The sequence below is a fragment of the Podarcis pityusensis genome, assembly GCF_964106645.2.
Source record: "Podarcis pityusensis genome assembly, chromosome: 9".
Lineage (NCBI taxonomy): Eukaryota > Metazoa > Chordata > Lepidosauria > Squamata > Lacertidae > Podarcis > Podarcis pityusensis.
The window spans coordinates 3239229-3263851 of NC_138034.1; the positions used below are offsets into that span (position 1 = coordinate 3239229).

Genomic DNA, 24623 nt, shown 5'->3' on the forward strand with positions numbered 1-24623 from the left:
ACTTAATATATTACTCTGCAAGAGTACTCCTTCCCTCCCTTCCTTCTGACTTCCACATACCTTTCTATATTCTTTGCATTTCTATAATCGCTTATTTACCCTTTGTCAAATTATAATTTTTCACCTTATTATTGGTAAATTAGTTCCTTATGTGTACATTACAAAACATTTCAATTCAGGCCTACAAACGTTTTCAAATGCCTACAGTTTTCTTTTGTATAAAGTATAAATTTGTTCCAGTAAATGTACACTTTTAAATATATGACATGATCCAACCAAATTCCATCACTCGCGTAGCATAGTCTTAGGCAGGCTTTCTTACAAGCAAGTCCCACCATTTTCAGGATTGGAACTGTGAATGTTACTGATTTCAGTGCGGGAAAGTTATTCATATGCTTTTAAAATAAGTAAATGGGTCTGGACTGTGCATCCTTTCAATTGTATATGGCCCCTACATTTTAAAAGTAACTAGTTCTCAATGGTCGTGGTCATTTTCTAACATGAGGCCTTTTGTACCACAGAAAACAATGTCTCTCTCTCTCTCTCCTCCCCCCCTCCCCCCTCTTTCTCCTTTTGTGGCAGCATAGGCTAAAATAAACATTGGCCTAAATTCAATACCAAGGAAAAGAACTAAGTGCAAAGACCAAGAACTAAACTTGCAATTCAAACTATAACATATTTATTCACTGTTTACCACCCCCCTACTCTTCTTCCCTGTACTGGATTTTAGATAGTAAGGTTCACAGTACTGATGAGATGACTGCAGGACTCATTCCAACTCTGCAGTTTTGTGATTCTATGAGATACACACATTAATGGTGCTATTTAAATAAATGAAAAACTAATACAGCAATAAACCAGATTAATCTAATTTATTGAGAACTCATAATGACTGCAGACTTGAAATTTCCTGCATCCCAATCTCTTAAAATTATTGAGTAAAGTTGAATAAAGTTTATAAAACATAGCCCTTCTGTCTGCTTTTTACCTGAAAATGTCACATCAAATTGAAAGAGGAGGGAGCTAAAAGGATTCTACAGGGCGCAGAAGACACAGTACTTACGGAGAAAATGGCAGCCAAAATCTCAATCCCTCCTGTGCTTAAAGTAACATATGGGATTATTTCTGAACTCAGTCCAGCTCCCTTGAAAATGTCATTTGTGTAGAACCAAATCTGTAACAAGAAACCATTTTTTTCAGTTATTTGATTTCAAAACGGTTTTTAGAATCTAATTAAAATGTAAGACTACATACATATAATGCCTCAGTAATGATGGACTGGCCAAAGGATGCAAATTACTGTGTTGAGCATCTTGCCCAGTGACATCCAACCGGACGTTAACAGCACAACCCTATGCTCCAATTGTGCTGGAGCACTTTAATAAACCAAATTAGAAACATGCGACTGATTATAATATGTCGAGATTTTGTTGAACATTGTGGTGTTATATAAATACAATGAGCAGGGTATACCATTGCAACAATGGAAAACATTATGGCAGCCTTCCACCCCACAAAAAAGAAAAGTGCTTTTCTGAGGAAAGAAATCTGAATTTCACACAATGTAGGAGCAGCAACATTTGCTCTCTAAAGTGATCGTCTGGAAAGTCCCTTGACTGTAAATTTAAAGAAGAAGAAATAGTATGCTGATATATTATTTTTCAGTTTACCCTAGTTGGGAGCTCAGGAAATAAGCAAATGGCTAAATCTGGAAAAAGATATATGCAAACAACAGGAAAGTGTTATTGTTTGTGCTCTTAACACTCTCAAAGCTCCTCCCTAACCCTAAACCTATGATTTATCACCCTCTTCCAACCTAGCCCACAAATTTTCAAAAAACTAACCTCTCCCAGTTACCCAACCATTTATGTTCAGTTCTTTTTGCAACTCTCCACCCTCACAGGGATGCTCCCTCACAGCTTTTTCAAAAGTGCAGAACCCCACATGAAACGCACCAGTTCTACTGAGTCTTTAAACCTGAGTAACTCTTAGAGGGAATCAATACCACTTCATTTCTAGATTCCCCCCCCTTCTCCAAGAAGAAATCTTGCCATAATCCCAGATGTTCCCATTCTATTTCCAGTACTGCAAGTGCAGGACTGGGGGGGAAAACCCTGCCTTGGTTATTTCACTGCACATGGCACTTTTCTATTTCTTGTAAGTATAATTATAAGAAGAGCTGTAAACCGAATAGATGACAAGATAATTCCATATCTTTTCTCAGTAAAGTATCCACAACAAGGAACAGAACAAGCCTGTCATTAGTACTGAAATCCTGCAGTTAGTAGAAAGCTATACTTTTTGTGGGATGTCTTTTGTAGGTTTATTGAAGGTATGATGAAGTGCGATTTTCATCTTATTCACAGCAGACAGCGAAGAATTTCTCAGTAACATCTAATTAACTCTTAGAGAGATACTGCAAAAAATCGTTACAAATTGCTTTGGAAGGTGCAAAAGGTTTTCCTTTTAAAAAAGATATTACACCCATCATCTGACACAGAGTAATTTTCAAGTTATCCATTAATGAGATGTGGTCATGCCATCATCCCAGGCAGCTTATTTAGAGAGCAACAGAATTCATTTGGGGTGTTTGATTTCCTCCACAGATGTCAGTCTCTGTGAAAGAATGTTTTCCATGCATTTCAAAGTGAAGCATGATGATCCCATTTCATCTGAGCAACATGGACTGGGCAAATGCAATATATTGGGGCTGCCTTGGCTTGGTAGTTATGATGAAAAGAAGGCATCTACTGCATCTAAGAACATAAGAAGAACCCCCTGGATCAGGCCATTAGACCATCTGCTCCAGCATCCTGTTCTCACAGTGGCTGAAAGGAGGGAGACTGGCCAGCCAACAGCTATTCTGGAATTGCTGGCAGAATAAGACTGAAATCAGGTTGTTAACTTAGTGATCAGACTTGGACTTGAATTTGCCCTTCAGGAAATTTAATGGGTCAGGGAGTAAGGCATAACCAGAGAAAAAGAACAAAGATTAAATATTGTAACAGGAAAAATGAGTTAATGCATCTCTCTCACACTCAGTCACATACCAACACAACACAACAAAACACACCCCTACTTACCTACAAACATTATTACTGAGCTGAAGACAATGGCATTGATTCAGTAACTATGAGATCTATCCCCCCCAATACTAGGAAACTTAGGAATGTGTTTTGAAGAATTGATGCATCACATTTTGCCTTATGTTGCTGCATCTTTCTTCAAAGTTCATAGCATGAAGATAAGGGGCTACGTGGCATCGCACTTGTGCAACGATATCTGCTTTGGCAAATGGGACTTATCCTTCCACCCCTCCCCCTGCAGCCTCAAAGATCTGCTAGAAGGATAAGAGGAATTATCCAGAGGATTGGGAGCTGCAGGAGAAAAAGGAGTGAGTAAAACTCCCATCACGCCCACAGGTGTAAAGTTGCCCAGTGTTACTTGCTGAACATTGTGTATCAATAAAAACGCTGATTATTTTCGGTAACAGTGCTAAGTAGCAATGCTTCACTAACAAAACTAATACATGCAATGGTGTTTATCACCGGTTTTGCTCTACCCTCTGATCCACTGGGGGGGGGGCTGGCAGGGGAATGATGGTGCTGGATTAAAGGTCCTCCCAGGCTGAGCCCAAGCTTTCAGGGGAAGGGGGCTTTGGTCTGAAAGAGGCATTGCAGGGGGTTGGACTGGATGGTCCCTTCCAACTCTACAATTCTGTGATCCTATGATAGGACAAACCCTTTTGCCTTTCTAAACGCCCTTCCATTCAGAGATTTGAGGCCGTCGCCAAAACGTTCTAGAAATATCTTGAAACATTGGAGCAAACCATAGAAATGTATCTTTTACACATTATTTGCCGTCATCTCACTTACAGCATTAAGACCACAGAGTTGGTAGCAGGCCATGGTTACAATTACGGTGAGGATCTGCCATCGCTTACTGCTGTCACACAAAAGCTGAAAGATAGATGCTATCTGCATGTTTCTCTGCACGCGACTCTCTTCCAGCACGTCTTCTACTTCATACGACACATCAGATTTGCCAAGAAAGGTCTGAAATGCTGTAAACCCACAAGTCATATGTTTGTTTAGAATGCAAATTGTGGTTGCGTTCAGACCAAGCAGACACAATGGATCAAAGAGTTAATTTGCATCAAACATTTCCTTTTTTTCTGGCTAAAAAAATGGTTGTATAGATCTGCCTCCATGTAAATTATACCAGGCACTTCATATGAATTTGGTTCATCTCCTAGACTTTGTGTACACTTGAGGTCCATGGGAACACAGATGTAGTGCTGAATATGGTATTGATTCAGCTTCTGGATACAAATAAGTTAAAAAACAACACACACCTACAAATACATGCTAGGATTATTACTCTGTAGATTTGGAGAATGCGAACCTGTAGGCATAGCCATTGCCTATTTAGGTACTAATGTCAAAATAAAGGTAAAGATAAAGGTAAAGGGACCCCTGATCATTAGGTCCAGTCGTGACCGACTCTGGGGTTGCGGCGCTCATCTCGCTTTATTGGCCGAGGGAGCCGGCATGCAGCTTCCAGGTCATGTGTCCAGCATGACTAAGCCACTTCTGGCGAACCAGAGCAGCGCACGGAAACGCCGTTTACCTTCCCGCCGGAGCGGTACCTATTTATCTACTTGCACTTTGACGTGCTTTCAAACTGCTAGGTTGGCAGGAGCTGGGACTGAACAACAGGAGCTCACCCTGTGGCGGGGATTCGAACTGCCGACCTTCTGATCGGCAAGTCCTAGGCTCTGTGGTTTAACCCACAGTGCCACCTGCATCCCTGCAATGTCACAATAGAAAACAGTATTTAAAAACATAAAGCAACCCTCAAGTTAAACTCCATCATAAAAATTAAACCAAACCAGCAGAGCTAATAGTAAGTTGAAGAAGGCCTTTTTGAGCAGTCCTGTCAACAGTCACCTGAAAACATCCTAGGGATGAGGCCTGGCACACCACACATAGCAAGGCATTCCATATGGTGGGGCCACCACCAAGAAAACCCTAGTTGTAGGAGGCAGATACTTTGCATGAAACAGAGTTGAATGGTGGAAAAGCAGACTGCGACTGCCTCGAATGTTTTGATATTATGCAATTTTTGTAGGACTCTTGGAGTTAAAGAAAGTAGACTGCAAAACGAAAGGATATTTGCACTTTCAGGGGAATTCCTGTCTTTTGAGGCAAACAGACAAATGATGAAAAACAAAAGCACAGCACCTTTTTCTGCTGCTTTTGTGTCGTGTCTTTCAAGCAGCAAAAAGCGAGGACTTTCCGGAAGAAAAGGCAGGACTGCCATTTGGATAAGTGATGGGACAATTATCATCCCAAATAAATAGGGCCACATGGATTCCTGCAAGAAACAAACACAAAACAAAATGTAAAGGTAATGCTGGAAGAAAATATTGATACAAATGTAATGAAGAAATAAACATAAACATAGGGAACATTCATAATCCAGCAGCAGGCGCTCCTAAATTCAATCCCTGCATCTCTTTTTCTCCTTGGCTAGGAATATCTGCTTGATGACTTGGAAAGCCCCTGGCAGTCAGAATGAAGCACACAGAGACCAACTGCCTATCTTGTATCAAGGCACTTATTTATAAGGCCAGGCTCTGGTGGTGTTTTCTCTGAGAGGGAATTCCAAAGAAGTGACACCACAACTAAAACAGCTGCTCTGGATGCGACCACTGATGTGACGCCATCAGTAGGGTTGCCACCTTTGGTCAGGCAAAATATGGGACAGGTTGAGGGGGGAATCAGGGAGCTAAAAATCACATTCCCCGCTGCAGGTATGACTTCAAAGCAATCCATTACAAAGCTACTCGGGGTTTACATGGGTTTATTCAATGAATAAAAACAACAAAAGCACTATGATTTACAACTGTAAGAAAAATCCCACCCCCACTCTCCACTGAATGGGCAGACCAGGACAGACTGCACCCCCGCCATCTCTGTCTCTGACCCACTTCTTCCAGTGTGCCCATGCAAAAACTCTCTTTCCCTCTCTCCGACCCATCCGCTGCCCCCCTGCCCATGCAAAACTTCCACCATAGCAAGCCAGTGCACAGCAACTTCCTGTGACCCTCCCTCTGCCCATGCAAAAACTTTCTCTCAAAATCCTCCTCCCAGCCCCACCCTACCCCACCCTCTGCCCGCACCCCATGATAACTCTTAATCTCAGTGCTCCTCCTCTGCCCCACAAACTCCCACTCAGGCTCTCGCTCTCCTCCTCCCACTGGATCCACTCTCTGGATGTGCAGTTTGGAGGAGGAGGAGACTGAATACATGAAAAGATGTGTTATATTTGAAGTCTGAACAGGACTGGGGACACTTTTCTTAAAAAAAGAAAGGACGTTTTTCTAGAGATGGGTGGCAACCCTATTCACCGGTCCTAAAAGTGTACAGGCATGGAAGGCTACTTTCCCCAAGATAGGAGAGCCTGCACACAGAGGAAACTGCCTCACACCGAGTCAGACCATGGCATCCATTTTGCTCAATACTGTCTATGTCAGGCATGGCCAAAGTCCGTTTCGGGGGCCTAATCCGGCCCACCGGTCAGTTTAATCCAGCCCCTGTAGCAGTTTATTTCCTGGGGTAAAATCCCCCCAAAACCTCAACAACTCTAACCCTAAATCCTAAAAAAAAGGTTGGCCCTTTGGTCAGCCCCCACGGCCCTTCACTTCATCAAATCTGGCCCTCTTTGAAAAAAGTTTGGACACCACTGGTCTACGCTGACTGGCAGAGGGTCTCTGGGGTTTCAGACAGGGATCTCCCCCATTCTGGTACGGAAGATGCCAGGGATTAAACTTTTGGATGCAAGGCTGATGCTCTGTCACGGAGCCCCTAGAACTGTGACTGGAAGCAAATGGATAAGAATAAAATTGGGAGAGCCGCTCTTTGCTGGAGGTGAGCACTAGAACTTTGCACCGATCCAGCCTTGCTAATGTTACTAGCCCAGCCCCATCTGCTTTAATGCTTTGCAACACAGCAATAGCCACAGCACCCTTTCCGTTTACATAACCTTCTGTGTCTGAATGCCTGGAGGTTTATCTTAGCGAACAAAGCCTACGTGAAGGGCTATTTATATACCTGCCCAACTGCAGCTTCCACACACTTTCCAAGGGCAGCTGCGCAGAGAGTACATTGCAATATCTGAACCAAGAATGTCAACAGGATTTCCTGGGCCCAGGACACAGATGTGGATTGGGTCCTCCTCCCTTCTCTCGAAAGAGAACACAAATTTGCATAAAACTTTGAGCTGCATGCATTTTGTGTCATGTGCAAATCTGTTTCCTCTCTTGCAGGTGGGGGGGGGGGGGCCCAGAAGAAATAATGGGCCACACGCACGCAATACACTACCTCACAAGCAAAATCACACATCACACAAAATCATAGTTAAAAACTGTGGGAATGTTCAGGGATGCAGGAGAGGACATATTGTTTGATTATATCCTTTCCAACTTGTGTTAACAAGTTCCACAATTTAGTAGAGTAACATTTCCCCTTTTTAAACTTGCACAGCGGATGCGTTTGCTCAGGCTCGCTAAAGCCTCTAAAATGAGTTTTCCTTTCGGTAATTCCCCATTTATTTATTTTTTTTTAAAAGCAATTTATTAGGTTTTACAATAAAAATAAACATAATAAGCAGTGTAACTTTGATCTTAACATATTTTCACATTTTCTTTGGACTTCCTCACATCTCCCGCTCCCACCTTCATCGTTATAACATTTGGTCAGCAATTTATCATCTTATTTAAATTCTTATATCCCTTCTATATTTCATAATCTTATAATTCTCAGAAGGAGCAAAATTTCACAATCTTACTTATTTTCTTAAAAACTTCTAAATTTAGTGGTGCTCAGTTATTTTGATCTAGCATCTTATTTAACATTCACTCAGATTACAATACTTTTGTAAATAGTTCTTAAATTTCTTCCAGTCCTCCTCAATCCTCTCTTCTCCCAGGTCACGGATTCTGCCGGTCATTTCAGCCAGTTCCATGTAGTCTATCAGTTGTATCTGCCATTCTTCCAGTGTGGGTAGATCTTGAGTTTTCCAATGTTTTGCAAGAAGTATCCTTGCTGCTGTTGTTGCGTACATAAAAAATGTCTGGTCCTTCTTTGCCACCCCTTGGCCGACAATACCCAAAAGGAAAGCCTCTGGTTTCTTAGTGAAGGTATATTTAAATACCTTTTTCAGTTCATTATAAATCATTTCCCAGAACGCCTTCACTTTAGGGCAAGTCCACCAGAGGTGGAAGAACGTTCCCTCGCACTCTTTGCATTTCCAACACTTATTATCAGACAGGTGGTAAATTTTGGCAAGTTTGACTGGGGTCATGTACCATCTATAAATCATTTTCATTACATTTTCTTTCAGAGCGTTACATGCAGTAAATTTCAATCCATTACTCCACAACCTCTCCCAGTCCTCAAACATGATATTATGCCCAATGTCCTGTGCCCACCTTATCATAGCCGATTTAACCGTTTCGTCTTGTGTATTCCATTTCAACAGCAAGTTATACATCCTTGAAAGTACCTTAATCTTTGGTTCTAGCAATTCTGTTTCTAATTTCGATTTCTCCACCTGGAACCCTAGTTTCTTATCATTTTTAAAAACTTCTTTAATCTGAGCGTAATGTAACCAATCTCGCACTTTGTCTTTCATTTTCTCCAAACTCTGCAATTTCCAATTGTCTCCATCCTTTTCTAGTATTTCCCAATATTTTGGCCATTTAGCCTCCATATTGGGTCTTTTTCGGGCCTTGGCTTCCAAAGGTGAAAGCCACCTTGGTGTTTTATTTTCCAGCAAGTCTTTATATTTTGTCCAGACATTAAACAATGATTTTCTGACAACATGGTTCTTAAAGGCCTTATTTGCTTTAACCTTGTCATACCATAAATATGCATGCCATCCAAAGGCATTGTTAAACCCTTCCAAATCTAACACATCAGTGTCTTCAAGAAGTAGCCAGTCTTTTAGCCAGCAGAACGCTGCGGCTTCATAGTACAACTTTAAGTCTGGCAGGGCAAAGCCCCCTCTTTGTTTTGCATCGGTTAATATCTTAAACTTAATTCTGGGCTTTTTGCCCTGCCAGACAAACTTAGAAATATCTCTCTGCCACTTCTGAAAGCACTCCGTTTTGTCCAAAACCTGAAGTGTTTGAAATAAAAACAACATCCTTGGCAATACATTCATCTTGATAGCAGCAATTCGGCCTAACAAAGAAAGTTTCAATTTTGACCAACTATCTAAGTCTCTCTTGATTTCTGTCCAGCATTTTTCATAATTGTCCTTAAATAGACTTAGATTTTTTACTGTTATGTTTACCCCTAGGTATTTTACTTTTTTAACCACATTAAGTTCCGTCTCATTCTGAAACCGTTCTGACTCTGTATCAGTCAAATTTTTCCCCAAAACCTTGGTTTTCTGTTTATTTAGTTTAAATCCAGCCACCCGACCAAAGTCATTAATCAGTTGTAGTACTCTTTTTGTACTGGGCTCTGGCTTCTGCAAGGTCAAAACCAGGTCATCTGCGAAAGCTTTTAATTTATATTGTTTCTGACCGACCTGGATTCCTTCCACCAACCGATCCCCTCTAATCATGTTCAATAGCACTTCCAGAACCGAAATGAATAACAAAGGGGAAATAGGGCAACCTTGTCGTGTCCCTTTTTCAATTTTAAACTCTTCTGTAACCACATTATTAACTATCGGTTTAGCTTTCTGTTCTGAATATATCGCCTCAATCCCATTCTCAAAACCCCGTCCCACTCCCATCTCTTTTAAATTTCCCATCATAAATTTCCAGGAGATATTGTCAAAGGCCTTCTCCGCGTCTATAAAAATTAAAACTGCTTTTGTATTTATATCTGTTTGCAAAAGTTCCAAAATGTCAATAATGTTCCTTGTATTAGCAAACAGATGTCTACCTGGGAGAAAGCCGGCCTGGTCCTTATGAATTACTTCATTTAAAACTTTTTTAAATCTATTTGCCAAAATGTCTGCAAATATTTTGTAATCCACATTTAAAAGAGAGATGGGACGGTAGTTCTTAAGTTGTGTCTTTTCAGCTTCCGACTTTGGTATTAATGTGATAAACGCTTCCTTCCAAGACTCCGGTGCCCTCTTCCCCTCCATAATTTCATTGCTGACCTCCATCAAAGGTTGTATCAAATAGTCTTTTAATGTCTTATAGTACTTGGAGGTCAGCCCATCTGGTCCTGGAGATTTGCCAAGTTGCATGTTCTGGATGGCTTGTTCGATCTCCTGTTGTGTTATTTTAGAGTTCAGGATTGTCCTATTTTCTTGTGACAATTTAGATAGTCCATTTTTTGCCAAAAATTGTTTAATCTCAACATCGTCTTGCGGCCCTTGGGTGTATAATTTTTTGAAATATCTCTGGAAGCACTTTCTGATATCCACTGGATTCTGAATGTTTTTTCCATCAACCTCTAAATTTGTAACAGTATTTAATCTTTGTCTTCTCTTCAACTGCCAAGCTAGCAGTTTTCCACATTTATTCGCCGACTCAAACGTTTTTTGTTTCATTAATTTAACCTTCCATTCAATTTCCTGATTTATCAATTTAGAATATTGTGTTTGATAAAGTTTAATTTCTCTCAGAGTTGGCTGTGACTTCGGATTCACTCTTAATTTCTTCTCTAATTCTTTTATTTTATCCAGGATCTTATCTTTTTTCTCATTTTGTGTTCTTTTCTTTACTGCATTCTGTTGTATCAAGAATCCCCTCATTACAGCTTTGCTTGCGTCCCAGATTATTCTTTTTTCCACCATATTATTCATGTTTATCTCAAAGTAGTCCTTCAAAACTTTTTGGGCCTTCTTGGTAATTTCCTGATCTCTAAACAAATTGTCATTCATCTTCCATCTAAAGGATCCAGTTGGTAATAGTGTCATATCCATCTTTACTGCATTATGGTCGGAACAGGTCTTTGGGCAGATTTCCACTTTTCTGACCTTAGGTGCCAGGCCTCTAGAAATCCATATTTGGTCGATTCTTGTCCAGGTCAGTTGGGCTTCAGAAAAGAACCTCTCTTCCTAGTGGGTTCTTTGTCCTCCAAATGTCAATCAAATCCATATTGTCAGTCATTTCAAAAAAGGTTTTAGGTAGTCTGCCGTCTTTTGTAACATTTTGACTTTGTGACTTGTCCATGTTAGTTGATACGACCCCATTCATATCTCCCATCATTATGATGTTGTTGTAGTCTAGATAGTCCAGCATTGTCTCCTGCAACTTCTTGTAAAATTCCGATTTCCCTTCATTAGGTGCATAGATTCCTAATATCAGCAGTTTCTCTCCTTGATATTGTATCTCAATAGCCAAAATTCTTCCATGTTCATCTTTAAATAGGAATTTAGGTGACAGGCTCTCTTTTGCATATATCACCACACCTCTCTTCTTAACTTTGTCCGACGATACAAATTCCTGGCCCAATCTTTTATTTATTAACACTTTTCTGTGGAGCCTCGTCACATGTGTTTCTTGTAAACAAATAATGTCCAATTGTTCTTTTTTTAATATATGAAATATTTTCTTCCTTTTTTCCGGAATGTTACAACCATTAATATTCCAGCTCAACAGTTGCAGAGACATCCTGAACTATCTGGTTATTTTTCAAGGGGTGGTATCTTGTTCTCAGGATCTTCAGGTTCCACAGGTGCTGATGTTGGTACTGGCGTTGCCTCAGGCCCAGAAGGTAGTTCAATTCCTTTTTGAAGGTCCTCTCCGTGTGTAGATAGAAATTTGTCTCTCTCTTCCAGTGTTCTTACTTTAACCTTTCTCCCTCTAAAGGTAAAAGATATTCCTTGGGGAAATTCCCACCTGAATGGAATTGCGTTGCTCCTTAGTAGTTTAGCAAGTTCAGAATAGGCGGCTCTAAGATCCAGCAGTAGTCTTGGGATATCTTTATAAATTTCAATTCTTCTATCCAAAACCTCCAGTGATTTTACAAAATGTAGTCCCAAGATCTTATCCCTTTCCTCCTTTGATCTCAATGTTATCAAACAGTCTCTGGGCCTCTCCTTCTTTATGAATCTTCCAAGTCTGAAAGCTGACACGATTTTAAAGTCCTTTTCTTCCAAATTCCAGAACTTGGAGATTTCTTTGGTCAAAAACTCAGTTAGATGTCCTTCTTCTGCCTCTTGTAGAGATCTAATCCTCAAGTTATTCTCACGATTTCGCAGTTCTATCATGGAGAGATAAATCTGATGTTCCCCAACTTGTTTAGTGAGTGGTCTTACCTCTTGCTCTAAATTTTCTAATTTTTGTCTGGTGTCCTCAGTCAATTTCCGATTTTCTGCTGAGGCCTCCGTTAACTGTCCAATTGCTTGTGCATTCTGTACCACTTGTGTAGTTAATTTATTTAGACATTCTGTGTTTTTGTCAATCTTTGCTGATTGCGCATCTACTTTCTTGTCCAAAGCTTCCAATTTTTCAAAAATTTTGTCTAGAACAGAAACAGATGCTCCTGAGGCCATATCTTCCAATTGTAACTGCTCTGCTTCGCCCTCTCCCTCCACTTCTGAGGGCAAAGTAGGTACAGATGATCTACGTGTCTGTGAGGCTGAGGTTAGAGTTGTTAAAGTTGTTTGTTTAGCTCTCCCTCTTTTTCTTGTGCCACTCATTCCAACGTTATCTGTCAGTCAAGGTCACACTGAGTTATTCCCATGGGAATGGAAAGGTCCAGAGCAAGCAGACAACAAGGGAATCGAAAGTAAAATGTGCATGTAAAGTCACTGTTTTAATCCAATCCTCTAGAGGGAGCTTAAAATGTCTTTCAGAGTCTAATTTAATGTCCAAGAACCTTCAAATACAAATGTTTAGCAGAGTTTATAAATGGTCACTTTGTTACAGACAGTGGTTATTTATCTCCAAAAAGAATGTTTCAAATTTAAAAGGTCTCAATACCCTCAGATTGTTTCAAGTTCCAATATCAGTATCCAAATCTGCAGTACTGACAGCTCCCTTAGTGCTCAGGCAGCTCCTGACTCTGGGTTTCACCTTCTAATTTGTAATCCAATAAAAGGAGGAAAGTCAAGTGCAAGTAAAAATCCCAAATCTTTAGCTTAAAGTCTTTACTTTAAGATGCAAGTTCAATAGATGCTTAGATCTGTAAAACTTAGGGTCTTTCTTTCAGCCTCCACTCCTCCAGCTGATTGCTTTTTTCAAGTTCAATGGCTGCGGAAGACGGACTTCCTGCTTCCACGTCTCTCCGCTTTCAGCCAAGTTCAAGCCAATTTAAATTTTCCCTTTAAAGTCTCTAATTTCGAGTGACTCAGTCTTTTACTCACAAGTTAATTGCTTTTCGTCCGAATCCGTAATTTAGCAGGAAAAGGGATCAGCGCTCACCGACAGTAGCAGCGCGGCTTCGCTCCTCAGGCTGTGAAGCAGCTCTCAGCGCCGCAACCCCCCTCCGCGCTCCGGAGCCCCTTACGGGGTTCCTTCTGCGCTTGGAAGGTCGCTCAAGGCGCCCACCGAGCCTCAAGACCCCAGGCTCTTGCCGCCTGGGGTTTTCCAGGATGGGTCTCCGCTTCGCCGTAGCGGACGACCCGTTGCCTGCGGAGCCTCCTCTCCCATTCAGAAGAGGACCGCCATTGCCGTTCGCGCCGCCCCCGGAAGTCCGGTAATTCCCCATTTAGTCCCTCATAAAAAGATAGACACAACACAGTCTTCTATAAAAGTATAAAAAGAGTTTACTCACTCACATTCTGTTCACAATTGGATTCCAGAAGGCAGACTTAAGTTAGAAAAGTAATATCCCATAAGGAGACAGCCCCTTTGTCCTCTCTGCAAGCCAAGAGAGCATCTTAGGCTAAGCAGATGTTGCTTCTTAGATGAATGTGGTCAGAGAGAAAGAGAGATATGGCTGACCAGTCCTGCTCTTTTGTTACCTGGGCAGGTGAGGTCACGTCCACCTCTAGTCACATGCAGAGGAAGCCTGTCCCAGCCTAGGAGAAACAAGAAGTTCCGACTGGCTGGTCCAGACATCCCCTTTATGTCCACTCTAGGGATGCTGTGCTGATGCAGGGGAAGCAGCAGGATCGCTGAACTCCAAGAAGGGTTGCTGCTGGTGTATTAGCGCTAACCAACAGAACTTTGTGTCCATGGATCTGCAAACAATCTGGATACCTCCCAAACAGGGCTTCAACTGTCAGGTCACTCTGATTATCAGCCACTTTTCAGATTGCATTTTACATCCCCACATTTGAAAAAGATAGGAGTTGGAGAAAATATATAAAAAGCTCACCAACATAGTCGAGGGCTGGAGCAGAAGGAAAGCGGAAATTGTTTGGGATTTGCTTTATGGGGCGTGGGGCAATAAAGCAGATATTAATTCTATAAATTAAGAGTGGACTAGGGGGAGCAGAGAGATATTCTTTTTTCTCCAACTTTTACAATAGTAGAACCGATCAAACTTAGTGGCAAGGAAGGTTCAGGGAAAGATTACCTTCAAACAACTTACTGGGTCAACTGCCACAATGTGGTGATAGAGGCAACTAAACGGTTTTAAAACAGATTAGGCAAATTGATAGAGGGTTGCTCTATCAACAGCCACAATGCTCTTTTAGTAACCGTGTTAGTAAATTCATGTATCTGACTTCAAGGACTGGTATATTGCCCACACTTCTCTGTCCAATAAATGTTAATAGAACTTACATATAAATGAGTGAATTCACAGCACTGTTGGAGGACGAGGGGGGCGGGGGGAGCACCCTGCCCCCGGCAGTGCGATCCCGGTGGGGTTCCATCGCAGCTGCCCCCCCCCGCGCTGGGCACCCTGCCCCCAGAACATGCGCCAGCCCGCCCCCGCCTGCTCTCTGCCCCCGGTGCCGGAGCATAAAGCTCCGCCCCTGATTCACAGCTGGTTTGCATATTGAAGATGCATTTTTTTTCTTTCAACCCAATGATTTTTAAAAATATGATACAGACTTCTCTTTCTAATCAAGTACACAAGGGCCTATTTTCTTGAAAACAAAAAAATCCTGTTATTTTGATAGTATTACCCTAATAAATAAAGCACTCTATAGCTTATTTGGATAGCTTACTTTGATTTTCTAGCAGTAGTTTTACTTACTATTAAAATGCAGGAGGAACGATCCTTCTCCCATTCTTTTATTTGTTTCCCCCCCTTCTGACAGGTATTCTATATCACTTTTTAAAAATACTCAAATACTTCTACCAGTTTAATACATCTGAGACACAAATTAGAAATATGCTATAATTTCAGCATGCTTTTATTTCTTTATCTAAGCAGTATTACTCATGTGTGACAGATTCAACAATCGGACAAATTCATGCGATTCAATTAGCATAATTTCATCCTTTGCAAAGGCATAAAGTGGCAGCTGAATGTAAAACACTAAAAACGATGATTTGCCAGTGTCTGAAATAAAATAGTTTTATTTTCTCATTTTATTTTATAAAATGAGACTTTCTCATTTGAAATCAAGACCCACTATTCATTTTCTTAGCAAAATATTCAAAATTGTGTATGTTAAAAAACCCCCAACTTGGTAAGACTTAGATGACACTGATCAACCTGAACTCATGTGTTGAAATTTGTGACTCCAAAGTTCATACTTAATAGTATCCCAGTTATGCACTACTAAAAGGAAAGGAAAGGAAAGGTCAAGGTTCAAGGTCTGCTATGACAGACATATAGCGTATGACAACCTTCCCTACCCTGGCGGTCCACAACATTCAGAGGGCACAAATCCCATCATCTCTGACCGTTGGCCATGTTGACAGCAGCTGTGGTACAATGTGGAGGACAGCAGGTTGGAAAGGTTGATGCAGGACAAGAAATCTACCTGTGCGGACCATATATATGCTGGTTCTCCCCATTCTGCCATATGCATGCACAATACACATAAAAAACAGGGCTGAGGGTGGGCTGACCACATGAATAGGTGGGTCTACAGACAATGGCTGGGGCCACAAGGAGCAGCTTTCTCCCCCATCTCCATGATGTTTCCAGGTTAAACCTCTTTAGTTTCTCCTATATGGACACTGAGATCCAGTGCTGAGGGCCTTCTGGCGGTTCCCTCATTGCGAGAAGTGAAGTTACAAGGAACCAGGCAGAGGGCCTTCTCGGTAGTTGTGCCCGCCCTGTGGAACACCCTCCCATCAGGTGTCAAAGAAATAAGCAGCTATCTTATTTTTAAAAGACATCTGAAGGCAGCCCTGTTTAGGAAAGTTTTTAGTATTTAATGCTGTATTGTTTTAACACTTAAATGGGAGCCGCCCAAAGTGGCTGAGGAAACAGATGGGTGGGGTATAAAATAAAATAAAATTAATAATAATAATAATAATTTACTATTATTCACTTATACAGTGGTACCTCTGGTTGCAGACACGATCCGTTCTGGGGTGTCGTTCGCACCCCAAAAAGTCCGTAACCAGAGTGGAGCGGCGCTTCTGTGCATGTGCGAGGCATGATAGAGCACTTCTGCGCATGCGTGAACTGCACAGACGCTTCTGCCCATGCGGCGAAACCCGGAAGTAAACACTTCTGGGTTTGCCACATTTTAAACCTGAAAAAAACGCAACATAAAGCATTCGCAAGAAGAGGTATGACTGTACTTGGAGGTGGGAATAAGCGAATGCACACTGCCAGCAGCTGCCCTCCAAGAGCCCGCAAAATGTTTATTTTAGTGTCTTATTTCAAAATGAAGGCGTTTACATAATGATCTCTCACAAAGCATTGCGAGCTTTTGCATCTCCCTCTCTCTCTGTGTATCACAACATTTTTTAAAAAACCTTTAAAAGCAATACTGTACAGACCTTTCCTTAAATTGACTGGCTACGTGTCAAAAGAGCCGTTCTTTCCTCATTCTTCACAGGCTAAAGAGCCATGTCATCTCAGGCTCTCTTTCAGGTCCACTGACCTTCCTTCAGTAAACATTGCTCTACAGCTTTCCCCCTCTGGCTTAGAAACGGTGAAAAACTGCTGATATTTCCCTCCGTGCTGCCTGCTTATGCGCAATGTGGGGGTGGGGGGTGGGGAGGAGAGAAGCTGATGTTGAGGCATGGATTAGCAGCAACTGGGAGGTCAGCCCTCTGCCAACTCAGGCTCAGGATCCATGTTGCAGGCTACACTGATGGGCCAGTGGCATTGGGTCTCCCTTGTTGCTCCCACAGCCTATGCAAACCTAAGAAGAATGGGATGGAAACGTATTGTTTTCTTTTGATATCTGAAAATCAAGATAGCAAGTTAGGACGGCACTAAATTACTAGAAAATTGGGAGCAGGGGAGAAATATTTGTTGAGCTTTTCATTTTTCTGATCATATTTATTAATTGGGCAAATACAGAAGATCGTTTGACCTGTTGTATGAGAACGTAAGCGCTCCGAGGTCAAGCCAGAGGCCCATTTAATCCTGTACCCTGTTCCCAGAGTGACCAGCCAGGGGGAAGCCAGGGGGCAGGACCTTTGTGCCCCAGCAACACTCTCCCCAACTGTGATTCCCAGTGAATGTCGCCTCTGACAATGGCTAGTAGCAACAGATCTTCCACAAACTTGTCCTGTTTAAAAGCCACCCAAACTGGCAGTGGCCAATCACTACCAGGGCAGGTCTGAACCCTGCATGGAATTTTCATTACCACTTGTCAATATAATGCAAGGAGAAAGAAAGAAAGAAAGAAAGAAAGAAAGAAAGAAAGAAAGAAAGAAAGTCCAATGATTTTTGGCACCTCATACATTTAGTACAAGTCTTTTAAGGTTCCACAGGCTTATCTGTTATTGTTTTCTTGACACAACAGGCTAACATGGTTAATCTTCTGGAGCCATTTAGCTCGTTAATTGCTTTTTGCACCCTCATTCTTATGCGTCTGGTAGAGATGCAATGTTGCCAATTACTTAACCGCAATTAACCCCACCCTTCCAGAGTGCAAACTCCCACCAGCACTCTCAACTGAATGGCATTTTGGTTAAGGCTAACCAGGGAGTCCCGCTTAACCCGGGCTCTGAAATCAGAAATGGAAGCCATTTCGTGGAGGTTTTCTCCTGCGCCTCCTTCCAAGATGTAGCTTTAATTCTACAAACATGCCCTTAAGTGTTAATAGGCTTCCTGCTCCATTACGCTGCACTATGCTACAAATGACTTTTGCTGATGCCCTATTCCTTAACCAATTTCTGTACTGGGTATGTGTGAGTCAAGTTTTCCTCCAACCCCGAGATTCTGCACCTCGTTCTACGACCTTCTTGAGTTATTGGCATAATCATGAAAAATGTCTGCTCTCTGCTTGTGGGTCAAATTCAGGCAGGCTAGAGCAGGGGTCAGCAAACCTTTTCAGCAGGGGGCCGGTCCACTGTCCCTCAGACCTTGTGGGGGGGGGGGCAGACTATATTTCGGAGGAAAATATGAACAAACTCCTATGCTCCACAAATAATCCAGAGATGCATTTTAAATAAAAGGACACATTCTACTGATGTAAAAACATGCTGACCATCCGCGGACTGGATTTAGAAGGCGATTGGGCTGGATCCGGCCCCTGGGCCTTAGTTTGCCTACCCATGGGCTAGAGGGTCAAAGTCGCCACACAGTAGACTGGGGGAGCAGGAAGGACTAACCTATAATTTCCATTGAAGAGGCAGCTAATAGTAGGAGCAAGAGTTTGTAGGGCTGGGTGATATCTGGTTTCCAGCATCATGAAATATCACCAGCTAAACATTGTGATATACTGATATATCATGATGTCTGAAATAAGGATGGAGCTATAGAGGCACTGGCTGGCTTCACAGGTTTTCCTGCATCGTGATTTTTGAACAGCACACACACACACATATAATGATCCACAATGTATTGCCAGGTCAAAAATTAGGAAACCAGTTTCATGATATGGACTTCAGACTGGCATTGGATGACATATTGCTGTTTCACCCAGCCCTAGCAGTTAGCTCTCAATGCTATATTATTCACCATTTATCTCTACTAGTCTGTCTTTTTACAACTTGCCTGTGTGTTTCCCTTCACTAACGCTGTCCCCAATCATACTGTGTTTTAATTTGTTGGAAGCCACCCAGGGGAGCCAGGGGAACCCATTAAGATGGACAGCATATAAATAATAAACTGTTGTTGTTGTTGTTGTTGTTATTTCACCCCTTTCCCAGGGCTGAGTAGCCGCCCATGGCATTCAGTATACATTCTAGCTGAGCTTGTAATATTGTGGTTCTAAACAACTCTCAAGCATTTGGGAGACCCTCATGAGTCATGACTTTCCCCTGTCAACTTTCTGCTTCTCAATCCCCTCACATTTGGTATCTAAAAACTGTTTGGAATTTTCTTGGCAATTGCCTACTCTCATGCAACTATGATAGCGCTACAGTCACTGTTTCCAACTGGTTCAACAGCACCTACATCACGTACCAGGTCTGAGCTCCACTTAAGATTACGTCAAGAGTTACCCACAGTCTTTTAGTGCGACAGCCTTTACAACTCCATGCCTATTGACTTTAGATGTTTGCTGTACTCGCCTCAGCACCTGCTAAACCCCTTTTTGTTTAGGCAACCTACCTAGACATGTGAAGATGACATGTATTTTAATCTCTAATTTTAGTTCATAATGTATATGTTAGCTTTTGATTTTATACATAATTGTATTTTTTAAACAAACAAACTTATTTCTACCCTTGACCAAAAAAGCAGTGCAGTTTTGAAATTAAAATCAATGAAGTTTTGAAAGAGTCGGAAAATGGTACCCAACTGCATACCAACATAGACAAAAACCTGCCCTTCCATCTCTGGAACCATAATGCAAAATTTGGTTATGATATCTTAAGAGGGGTCCTCTTAAACACAAAGTGAACAAACAGCTTTCCAGAATATATGGGTTTGTATTCAGAATAGACTTTCTCACATTTGTGTTATTCATATCTATTAAACTCAGTGAGGACTCTTAGTAGGACTAGCATTGAATATCACCCATTGCTAATTTTTGCTAACCTGCTTAGAGGCTTTATTTACAATTAAGCAGTATACAAATCCTGTTCAATACATAATGTGGTTGACCTCCAAAATCTCCCCACATTCCAAAACAGTTACCCCGCTGCCCCCAGCCAACAAATTACGCCAGTCCAAACATTCTCCTTGGTTGCAAACTGCAACTTCTACACTTTTTGCCTGGCTAAGGAATGAGTTGAAGTAGCTGCAGAGGTTTGCAGGAGAGTCCCCTTGTCCTTCAAGGGCATAGCTTGCTAGCTGTGAAGATGAAGAATCTGAGTGAAGCACGAAAAGGATGCTGTGGCTGCAGAGAGGACCTCAAAGCCCCTGATAAAAGCCTCCTCTTTGGGGGGACTGTCTTGCCTTGAAGCAGGGAGCTGCATTTAACAGATTGTTTTTGATCCCTTTCAACTTCACATCCCGTTTCAGATGTCTGCCTAGGGCGCCACTTAATCTCAAGCTGCCTCACGCTTTTTACCCTTTCCAATTCCATGCATCTGCTATATATGGACACTAAAGATCAATGTCGGAATAAATGAATAAAGAATAACATACTGAGATAAAAAACCGCTCAAGGTATCAGATGCATTTACTCAGAGCAATATCGCCATCATGTGGTCATAACACCTGTTATCCGTTGCAGTCTGAAGTTAGGCTTGCTATATCCAAGACCTGTGGGCTCTTCCAGAAGGGCAACTCCTAACCTGATTCAGACCTTTGTTGCACTTCAACTGCTTTGCACACTTATCATTTATAGTTGGCCAGAATAGTTGCTGTTTGCTCCAAAGGTTTTAAGGGTGAATTTGCAGCTGATGACCTGCACCTTCAGTCACATGCCACTGTTACTGGGGTTTCCCTTTCCATGCTAATGGCAGGTTGCACCCAAACTGAGAAAAGTTCTGTGGCCGCTGTCACACCCCTTATGCGCCCTTGTGTTCCTCTAGTCAGTAAATATTGAACTTATGAGCACATGCATGGGGATAGCTCTTTTGCAGCTTTCTTATTTACTGTTTGCCTAGTACTGCAGAATTCTATCCTTGTGGGAGTTTGGAAATCGGAAGAGGAACTATGTGTCTGTCTGAGCTATGGAGAATCTGGTTATTGGGGGAAAAATTTGTCTGTGGCTAAGGACAGTTGCCATGGACAATACTTTGTCTTGAGTGCTGTCTGGTGTATCTCCCCCCTGAGCTGAGCGTGCCCTGGGATTCCTGCATTGCAAAGGGGTTGGGACCAGATGACTCCCAGCTGCGCTTCCAACTGTACAATTCTAGGATTCTAACTCAGCCTCATTACGACAGTAAAAGTGCAATTCAGAATATTACAGACCTTTCCAAATATCTCAGGTAGTCCTAAAACTTGTCCACTGAAGACACCGACGCAGATGAGGATTGCTGTAATTTGTCCTAACGAACCACGGATCTGTTTGGGTGAAATTTCACTCAAATACATAGGGAGGGCACTCAGAGATACACCTGTGAAAGGGGGCAGAGATAAAAGACAGCTTTTCGGTAAAAGAAGTTTAAAATCTAAAATATTATCAAACATTGTTAAATCTACTATCTTCATATAGGTAAGTAGGAAGATATGAAGCACGTTATATATTTTTAGCAGTACTTAATATGATTTTTTCCACTATTTTTTATTCATATGCAGAAGCATTTACCTGCAAAGTAACCCATGTGTTCCTAAAGAACTATATAAGCAAAATTAGAAATCTTTCCGGTATTTTTAGAAAGTGTAAGAAGCCACTATTGAAATTTAGTCATGGAGGCCCACCTTTGCATACTCTGTTGTATACTCTGCTGTAACCAGGCCATAATTTGCAGAACACTTTTTTCTCAGTTCTCCTGGAAGTGCTCATTCGTCAGAGCACTTTAGGTCTTTGCAGAATGTTCACAAAAAGATTGCAATGCCCTGGATATAATGTTATGAGGTACTTCTTGAGATCAGGAAATCCCCTTTCCCACGCAAGGGATAAGCAGAGAAATCAGCTAACCTACTCTGTTTTGAGAAGGATTACAATGTTCTGGTGATTGATATATCCTCTGCCAAGAAAACACATCCCACAGCCTGGCTCTTGCAGATACATTCTGTTTTTAAGCATTTGGGGTCTCTGACCCTTCTTCGATCTCGGCAAGTTCAACTGAAATATCAGGCTCTGGGGGAACAGGGATTGCTCAGAATATACTTGGCATGCAAATGCAACAAATACAAAACCATACCTCCATCAATGCCCATTATGAATCGGCCCAGAATAATCATTTCAAGGACTCCTGCCAGTTGAGAGAATGCCATCAGCAAGGCAGCCACAATGGCAAACACATTATTTAGCAGCAGTGTATGCTTCCTAAGAGAAAACAACATTACATGTTTGCAGCATCAGATAAACAGCAGCTTTTCACATACACAGTCAACCACATTTGTGATCAAAATACTTCAGTAGCAATTGCAAACACGACAGAAGTCAAAGGTGGCATGCTTTATGCAACATACCAAAGATGCACTAAACAGGCATTCTTCACTGAATCAATGGACAAGGGCATAGCAAGGGTGAAACTACATGCTGCAAGAAACACCAGTCACTTGACAAAATGGTGGCCTTATGCCCGGTCCTTCCCTCGCCCTCTGGAACATCTGCTGCACCCAGAACAAGTCTTAGGACATCAGTCTGTGTATTTCTCCACACTGCCATCACCGGCATCTGCTGGCATGGGAGGAGAAAACACATGGCACAAGGATATCTGGATGAGGTAATGGTGGACTCAAGAGATCGTGGGCAAGCTCAACACAGGACAGCCATTTTGGGTGGCAGCCCCATGTTTCTGTAGTGCATCGTTGTGCCTTTAAAGACACAGCTGGTTCTTAAATGCAAGGCAGCTGCACCTACGACCTCCAGGAACTATCCAAACACAGGCACGAAAACGGCTGAAAAAACCCATGCACTTCAAAGATACCGTTATGTGGCTAACAAAGTACATAACATAAAGTACGGTTTGGCCCTTTGTGAACATACTCCAATGTGCATGTTTATTAACTTAGATGGAAAGGTGCAGCCAGCCATCAGTCACAGACAGATCAATTGGGGGTCAGAAATCCTTGCTAATCTTCTTCAAAATCACCTGTAGATTCCAGTGTACCTTCTGCCCACGACTGACTACAAAGATATGAGTACTTCAGTACCAGATTGAGGACGTAGGATGTATGGTTTTAGATCTAGACAGTTTCTTGGAAACAACTCTTCTTCATTTATCACTATGTGCACAATTTGTCACCGTGTTGTCTGACAGGCTCACCACTATGTTGGATATTGAACTGTAAATGCTGTCAAGAAAAGACCTGGATAGAAAATCTCTCACTACGACTCATCTAGGCGTTTGGAAACCCCGATGCTATGAGGGTGCATCCATCAGAGAAACCTTACTGGCTACTGTTCCCTGTTGATTTAAGTGGCTAATCCAGGTTTGTTGTTGCATAATGTGTGAAATGGCCTCACTCGCTATCTGAACAGGGGATGAAGATCACATGCTTTGCATTCAGAAGGTTCAATCCTGGCATCTCCAGACACAGTGGGGCACAGATAAACTTTGTTAAACTAGATCAAGTCTCTCTGATTCAGCTGAAGGCAGCTGCATATATTCGGATGACACATTTTAAAAGGTGATTTTCTGATGTTCCAATAGGGAAGTGGTCAACTGAGCATCTTCTCACAGACATACACAATATGACAATGTTCAGTGCAGCATGAAAGATACAGCACAAAACATGCAGCTTTCCACTTTTGCGTTATTGGTAACATTTAAATGATAAAAATTAGCTCATTAATAAGACCAAATATCCAAGAAGCAGCATGACCATATAGGAGGGGGAACCCTTCTATTTCGATTTTTTAAAAACCTCATTCATTTCTTCATATAAGTTATTACTTGGTGTCAATGTAACCATAACTATTTGATCTTGGGAAGTACCTAGATTACATTTTTAAAGGCAAGAGTCTTGCATACAGAAGTAAAAAGAAGTGCAAAGTAGAGAAAAGCATTTGTTTTTCTTGCTTTTGAGTCATCATATTACAAAAGAAAAGAAAAGAAAAGGAAAGGAAATCACAAGACACATTTATTTGCTTACCGGCCAAAATACTTGACAGCTGGAGTAACAATTAAAGCCCCCACAAGCCCACCAATGGCAAAAATAGAAACAGATATAGTCCAGAGCAGGGTAACCGTTTCTTCTGGGATGGACTGGTTATATCTTCTTTCCCAAGTTTCATTGTAAAACTTCTTTACAAACTACAAACAACAACATTTAAAGTGATTAGAACCATGATGTCCAGTACAGATTAATATCATTTGAAATCTACCATTTAAAATTTTAAGTCAGGTTTATTTAAACTGATACTTGCGTTTTAAAAAATTTCAAGTTATATTTTGTGTCCTTAAAAACAACAACTAAAACCCTAATTTAATACAAACTAATATTGGTGCACACAATGAATGAGCACAGGGCATAGATGGAGGGCTCTTTCCACATGACCAAGAATCCTGCCAAATGAAAAGTCTGGAGACGCTAATGAACATGGACACTACGTGTGTTCTGATGACTGACATTTTGCCAGCTCTTATTAACTGTATTGAG

General features: G+C 41.6%; 1 protein-coding gene across 4 annotated transcripts in view; it reads right to left on the reverse strand.

Annotated features, from left to right (window-relative positions):
• Positions 1 to 24623, reverse strand: part of SLC2A9 (solute carrier family 2 member 9) — an 89012-nt gene that overhangs the window by 17844 nt on the left and 46545 nt on the right. For all 4 annotated transcript variants that reach the window (XM_081021532.1, XM_081021533.1, XM_081021531.1 and 1 more), the window contains 6 exons: positions 24117 to 24277; positions 22217 to 22341; positions 21321 to 21466; positions 5244 to 5376; positions 3876 to 4063; positions 1064 to 1174 (listed from right to left, as the gene is read on the reverse strand). In XM_081021532.1, coding sequence (XP_080877658.1) covers positions 1064 to 1174; positions 3876 to 4063; positions 5244 to 5376; positions 21321 to 21466; positions 22217 to 22341; positions 24117 to 24277 — 864 coding nt within the window. The remainder of the gene's footprint in view (positions 1 to 1063; positions 1175 to 3875; positions 4064 to 5243; positions 5377 to 21320; positions 21467 to 22216; positions 22342 to 24116; positions 24278 to 24623) is intronic.